A 6,753-nucleotide genomic window follows, 5' to 3' on the forward strand; every position below is an offset into this window, starting at 1 on the left:
CAGGTGTAGTGATGGCACCTGCTGGGAGGTGGCACTGCAGTGGGGCAGTCGGGGTCCAGCCCGTTGGTGGGGGGCAGTTACAACTGAGGAGGGGGCAACTGTTAACTCGCCTGTACGGGCAGGTTCTTGTATGCCGCCACCCCGTACCGGGACCAGAGGGTAGCTTGAAGAGAGGGGTTGATTTTCGGCAGCTCTTCCACCTGGCTCTCTCCTCCCCCAGCAGGCTGCTCCCCTACCAGGAAGATTACTTGATGAATCCATTGACGAGCCACTGGCTTAAACATCCATGTCTTTCTACTATAAAGATCTGTTTTGGAGGCGAACACCGTCCGCGGCCTGTATTCCATCTGTGGACATGTCTTAATCCAGGTGCTCGAGGAGGCGAGGATTAAACCCACTTAAAAACAGCTTTTTGCTGCTTGAGCATGAAGAAATCTGTGTAGTTTCAAGTGCGTGTTTGTGTCTCAAAATCCCACTTCTGAGGAACAGACGCTTTTACGACAAAGACGTATAGTCATGTGTATGTAGGGTGTCTAGAAAGTATTCGCATACAGGGCTGGACGCAGGCATAGGTGAACCGAGCGGCTGCCCAGATCCTGGACAGAAAATGATCTTTTAAAAAATTATTATTATCATTATCTCTGGCAAAGGGGGCCCTGATACTAAAAGCTCGCCCAGGGCCACCAGGAGCCCAGGTACGGTGCTGTTTACATATAAGGAGCAATGTTTGATCTGGTCAGGCTCCAATAAAATTCAGATTCTCCTCTTAAATACTGAGCTGGAGTTCAGAAGAGGACAGCTGGGAAAGAGGGACAGCAAGTGCATCAGGAGAGACTAATGAAGCCGTGCACCTGCTTAACGCTGACAGCACGGACTACAAAATACTGGATGTCTGTTCTGAGAAGGAAGTGCTGTCCAAGGGAGCCCTCTGGTGCATTGTAATGAGATGTGACAGGAGCAGAAGGACAGGAACAGACGCGGAACCACCATGAACAAGCAGAATTCAGTCACGGTGGATGGTGGAACAGATCCTGGTGGATCAAACAGGATGAGGACAGCCTAATAAGCACAGGAGTCAGGGGGCATAAATTAAGCAGGAGACTCTCCCGAGACCTACCTTAGAGCTACGACCTGAAACGAAAACCAGATTGAAATTTCTCAGGTGGCCAATAGTCAGCAAGGCAAGGCGACAGGGGCGTTTCAGTAATAAACCTGTCTATCTGCCAAAAAAGGAGGACGTGCTGTCTGGTGGCAATATGAAATTACTTCCCTGACATACAATCTCTTTTAGGCTGTTTCTTATCCCAGGCTAAGACCGGGTCACAACCTCAGTATTAAATAAAGGCCTTTCAAAGACTGGCAATGCTGCTTACCTGATCTGGGTATGATAATTTCTCAGAAAACACCACTAAAGGAAGGCTGGCAAGGCCCCCTTTGCCCAGGAGAACAGGGTGGTACGCAGCATCCTGGTGCCTTACAAAGGCGATCCTGTCAAGACAAGACAACATCATCAGCAGACAAACATCAGTGCCTTCCTGCTGAATCAGCATTTATTTCAAAGGTTGTGGGGTTGCTTTTTTAGTGGTGTCTGGAAATATCACTCATCCAACCAAGGTGATTGGTCACTGAGATTACTATGCTTATAAGAGCACGGGACAGCAGCTTCTGGAGTTCCAAAAATTCATCCAGAAGAAATAAAAGAATGATGTCAAGCCTTGCTGTCTTCAGAAGGAAAGGTAAGACCCAGTTTTTTGTCACTGTTGCACCGCTGTAAACATTTCCTGTTGGTGTTTTGTGGATGCTCTCTGTTTTTGGAATGGGCTATGGGGAAAGACCATGAGTGCTCTAGACTAAATGAAAGGCTGGTTTTAGGTCTACTATGCTCTCCATTTTCATTCTGAACCCCTGCTTCGAAGCCTTGTCATCTCTGGGACAATTAATGACCTGAAAACTAAAGTTTCACTTAACCATACTGGCTAATTATTTGGCAATTAAGGTCAGGCTCACAAAAGCTTACATCTCTCTTAATTTACTTACTTTACCAGGTGCCTCTCTACCCTGGTATCATCCACTTGTTAGGACTGAAAAGTCCTCGTTAGAGCAAGCAGGAGGTACTTCCAGCAGACAAATGCCGGTTATACAACTGGCATGTGCTGGGAATTCATCTCTTACCTACCTGTTAAAAAGTTTTGTAAAGTAGAAATTCTGCATGGAAATTAAAAGTACAAAGGAGCAGGTGTGTGTTTCAGCTGATACCAAGAATTTGAAGGAAGTGCAACAGCAGGGCAGGGAGCTGGGGTTTCTGGAGTTGACTCTTGTCTACTGCTGAATGCAAAGTATGGGTGACCTCACTTACATTACACTCCCTGGAAACACAGAGGAAATACAATTCATATAAAGATTAAACGCTATTTATAAAAGGTTGCGGCGATCCTGAAATGAAGGGTAGCAGAGAGCATGAGGTAATACAAGATTAAAAAAATATTGCACAAAGCTGTATTGTTAAATGGTACAGGTTTCCCTCGCTTTATGTGTTCCTGGAAAATGGTGCATAACTCGAATTCTCATGAAGGGAACCCACTTTACAATGTAACAAATAGGGATACGTTCCAAGACCTTGACTGTACTGACCCCCAGGCCCACTTCTACCACTTTTACAGGACAATTTTGGTACTCGCCAACAGCAGGGGCTTGCCTAGCCCAGTCCCTGAGCAAGGGGGCGGAGGCAGCTCTGATTTTTCTATGATAAAAAACCAGGAGCAAATGCCAAAGTGTTTAGATCTTTAGAATTTGTTTTATTATGATGATAGAGGCACTGGTAGGCTTCCAAATTGCCTTAAAACTGTGACTATATCAGTAAAACATTGCCTAAGTGATCTCTCTAGATATAGTGGCGTTTTATTTTAATTGTGAAAGAACACAGATTTTGAATACTTTAATGAGAGAATTTGGGTGTTTTTATCAGAGAATTTGTGATTTTTAAACAGGGAAACCCGGATTTCTGCTGGTGAGGCAAGTGGCAGGGTCTGGGCAGAGGAGCCTGCCCAGGGCCAGCAGGGGGACCCAACTGGAGGCCAGACAAGGTGGCTGTCCTCTTGGCCAATTGGGGCCGGAAGAACACGTGTTGATAGTTCAAAGTGGGCCACCGCAAGGAGCACATCTTCTGAGCAATAGTTGCCTGGATGGCAGAGTGGGGATACCACAAGACATGACAGTAGTGCCACCCGAAGGCCAGCTGTGTAGCCACAGCCTGCTGGCATCTGGCCCAGAGGTGCAGGTGGCTCTGCTACAGTGCCCATAGCACAGCCCAGGCAGCCGCATGGTCCCTGTCTGGGTCTGGCAGGCATGCAGCCATGGAGCCGCAGGTCCAAGGGGGCGGATGCTGTCATAGGAGGCAGCAGGTCACAGCTGGGCAGCAGCCCCCACTGCCAGACTGCTGCAGTGGGTAGAGGGGCCAGGGGCCCATCTAGGTTAGGGCTGCTTCACCAGCCCAGCTGGCACAAGGGACTAGTGTCCCCAGGTACCAACTGGCCAGGCCTCAGAAACTCCTGAGGACAAGTAGCCCTGAGTTGCTTGCTAGGGCAGCTTTTTATACTGCTGGGGCCAGCACGGGTGAGCCTCTAGTTCCCCTCTGGATGAAGATCTGGAAAGAGCTGGGCAGTTTGTCCTAAGTGGCATAATTTGCCCCACACCAAAGTGCATGTTCAGGCACGTGTGCTGAGGCACAAAAATCTCTGGCACAAATTTGCCCCGTTGCTATTTAAGCTGCTGCAGCTGCACGTACCTGCATATATGGACATGCTCTCTGGGTTTATCTGGTGAATTATGCCTGCACACTTAGCGCTAACATTGCATAGCATCCCACAGCACCCTTGAAATGAATGTTCAGGGCCCCCAAGGTGCCATGTCACCCTGGTTGAGAATCGCTGTTCTTGTCAAAGAGCCAGTTGAGTTGCATGACTGTTCGATCAGTCTGTCACCTTGGCACCGGCATCTACAAAATGTTCAGCTGTTGAAACTTATTTAACATTCTTACTTGGCAACAATATCCCAAATCCCCAGCCTCTGAAACTCAGATTTGTTTACGATTAATCTCTTTCTGAAGCTTCAATAAAATAAAACGTGCACAAAATGTTCGTTCTGTTGCAATAACGGCTTGTTCCAAATTAGCCCATTTTCCGTCTCCCAAGTTATTCACTGTGGGGGAGGAATCTGGTACCCGCTGTCACAGCTCAGCTGTAACTGTCTCAGTGTCTCATGATCTCAGGGAAGCTAGCACCATTCATACCGGCTGGTATAAACCCTGCTTCCTTGTGGCATAATCAGAAGGTAAGATTGGATTTATCGTATTTATAAATATTATATTTTCAGCGTGAGTGGTAAGCCCCCACTCTCAACTTTTTTTTCAAAAAGTCTAGTTAAATTACTGTTATTGCTGATCCAGATGTTGGCCCATAAATACATCTAGATTGAACCGAGGAAACTTTGCTATACAGGGCAGATGTTTTGCCTCATACTGGGCTTTGGGAATGCGCCCAGAGGAAACTATCCAAAATGAAAAAATGCAAAATTTTGCAAAGGAGCAGGAAGAAAAAAGAGGAAAGAAAGCCCACAGACAACCAATAGTTTTGTTTTAGTAGCACTGATTTATTTTTGGCATTAAAACAGTCATTTTATACAATACAAAAATGAAACAGTACCCACTATATGCGTGTGTCTCATAATCCCTGATACCAACACACCTGGCTACATGGCAAGAAGTGAGCGAACCACCTGGTAATCCCCATCCATCGTATATATAAAGTAATGGCAAAAAAAACCCCAACTTAGCAAAAGACGAGAAGAGTTTGAGCTCCTGGTAAGAGAGGGCTCTGGGGAGTTTTCATGCCATGGGAGTGCAATCGAAGGGTAGAGGGTGCAGTAGAAAGGACTGTTTGGCTATTGCAGGCTTGAGGTACAAGAAGTCCAAGGCAGATTGCAAGATGTGGGTGTTTTACCAAAGCACTCTTGTGATGTGTGAGGTCTTCCCAGGCTTGATCTCTCCTTCTCTTAGAAGTATTCTCAGGTATAAAAGGAGCCGGGAAAGCTGTAAATGCAGCTCCGGCACTGCTGGGATCTATCATGAGGAATTTACAGACTACGAGGCAGCGGCTGGGGTTACAAACAGTGAAGCGGGTGCATAGTAACTGCCTGTTCTTACCCTGGAAAGTAAAGGCCAAACAAGGAACTGTGTAGCCCTGTTCCATCTGGGGTAAGCTATACCAGTTTAGCTATCATTTACCATAAGGTAAAACCCGGCAGGCAGACAATCTCCTCGCATCAGCTACTCTGCACTAAAGATCCGCTACCTAACTCATTACAGTTTGATAAACTGCCCATGTCTTGAAGAGGAAGTTCTTAGGCAGATGGGGAGCAAGGTACAGAAACTCCAGGACAGGAAGGGAGAAACAGGCCTCCTCAGCAAATCATAATATTTAGCACTTTCATTAAACCCTTGGCAATGAGGGGGGGAAAAAATCCAAAAAGCAGAGAAGGAGCCAAGAAAACTTGACCTCTTGGGAGACTCTACAGCTGAGGCCAGTATGAGAGACTCGGCGTCCTCGGCAGTCACCCTGTTTCACTTAAAAAGGACAGGGGCACATAACCAAGCAGGAAGGCCCATTCATGGCTTTGGCACTGCATCTGGCAGTCTTTTCCGTGCTTAAAACTTGTGCTAAAAAACGAAAAACCAGCTGTTTGAGCTGCCTGAGGGCAGGTTCCCAGGACAAGGCAATGGGGTAAAAGGGGAGGAGCTGAAAAGAGTCAATCTTCCATGCAGCTGTGCAGGGCATGGGGTGAGGTCTCCCAATCCCCAGCAAGGCTTCTGAAGGCAGCAGGGAGAGGCGGTGAGGAGAAGACGACCCCCTTTGTCCCAACACAAAGGCACTTGCAGCTGAGGTTACGTGATGAAGAAAGGCTGAATGGAGGAGTGGAAGGGCTCCCTTTCCTTCTTCAAGCAAACATGGTCAGTTGTAACCACTGCCAGGGAGAGACAGAAAGAGAGAAAAAAAGAATCTAGGTCATCGCCAAGAAACTCCACAAGCAGAAGAGCTCCTGTTAACTACCCTGGTTTCTGGATCATTCCCCAAATATGGAGATTGCTGATGGCACAGCTCTGCTGGCATAAAAATAAATCAAAGGAACCTGTTAAGCCTCCTGGTTTGTATTAAAAATAGAGATAGTTTGTGGAAGTGTGTAGGGCACAAACTGGTGTTTGAGACAAAGATTTATTAACGACGGAGTTTTTTTGTTCATCTGCACAAAACACACCAGCTTTAAATGCAATAGGCCTTGAATGCCCCCTGTGAGGAAAGCACCCATTATTTTTAGGGATGACCAAGTGGAGCGTGGCTCTTTGGGCACTATTGAGTGACAGCTGGGACAGAAGTCAAGAGTCCTAACTCTCCAGCCAGTGGGTTTAAACCCTCCCTCCCTCTTTGTGGTGAAATGTGTCCAAAGTCAACCTGGGCCTTACAACTCATCAGGCTAATGTGACTGAGGCCGTGCCAATGGCAGAAAAGGGAGTGATGTGGCCAAGATCACACTCAGTGACATTAGAGTCCCCACCCTGAGCGAGTGACTGAACTGACTGGGGAAGACTGTACCAAAAGTCCAGAGCAAGGCTTGAACTCATGTTAGTGAGCTGTAGTAACATGCCTTAAGCACTGTCTCTGTGGCTGGGGGACCCCCCGCGGACTGAAAATACACTTCTTA

General features: G+C 47.1%; 2 protein-coding genes across 2 annotated transcripts in view; both read right to left on the reverse strand.

Annotated features, from left to right (window-relative positions):
• POLA2 (DNA polymerase alpha 2, accessory subunit) overlaps window positions 1–3,800 on the reverse strand; it is a 41,829-nt gene extending 38,029 nt beyond the window's left edge. Inside the window, exons 1-4 of the mRNA XM_006037128.2 lie at window positions 3,785–3,800; window positions 2,357–2,366; window positions 1,374–1,488; window positions 978–1,059 (exon numbers count right to left, since the gene is read on the reverse strand). Of these exons, the coding sequence (XP_006037190.1) occupies window positions 978–1,059; window positions 1,374–1,488; window positions 2,357–2,366; window positions 3,785–3,800 (223 nt within the window). The remainder of the gene's footprint in view (window positions 1–977; window positions 1,060–1,373; window positions 1,489–2,356; window positions 2,367–3,784) is intronic.
• An 800-nt stretch (window positions 3,801–4,600) lies between these two features.
• CAPN1 (calpain 1) overlaps window positions 4,601–6,753 on the reverse strand; it is a 42,785-nt gene continuing 40,632 nt past the window's right edge. Inside the window, exon 22 of the mRNA XM_006037110.3 lies at window positions 4,601–6,018. Coding sequence (XP_006037172.1) covers window positions 5,992–6,018 — 27 coding nt within the window. The 3' untranslated portion in view covers window positions 4,601–5,991. The remainder of the gene's footprint in view (window positions 6,019–6,753) is intronic.

Source organism: Alligator sinensis, unplaced genomic scaffold (genome assembly GCF_000455745.1).
Source record: "Alligator sinensis unplaced genomic scaffold, ASM45574v1 scaffold1318_2, whole genome shotgun sequence".
Lineage (NCBI taxonomy): Eukaryota > Metazoa > Chordata > Crocodylia > Alligatoridae > Alligator > Alligator sinensis.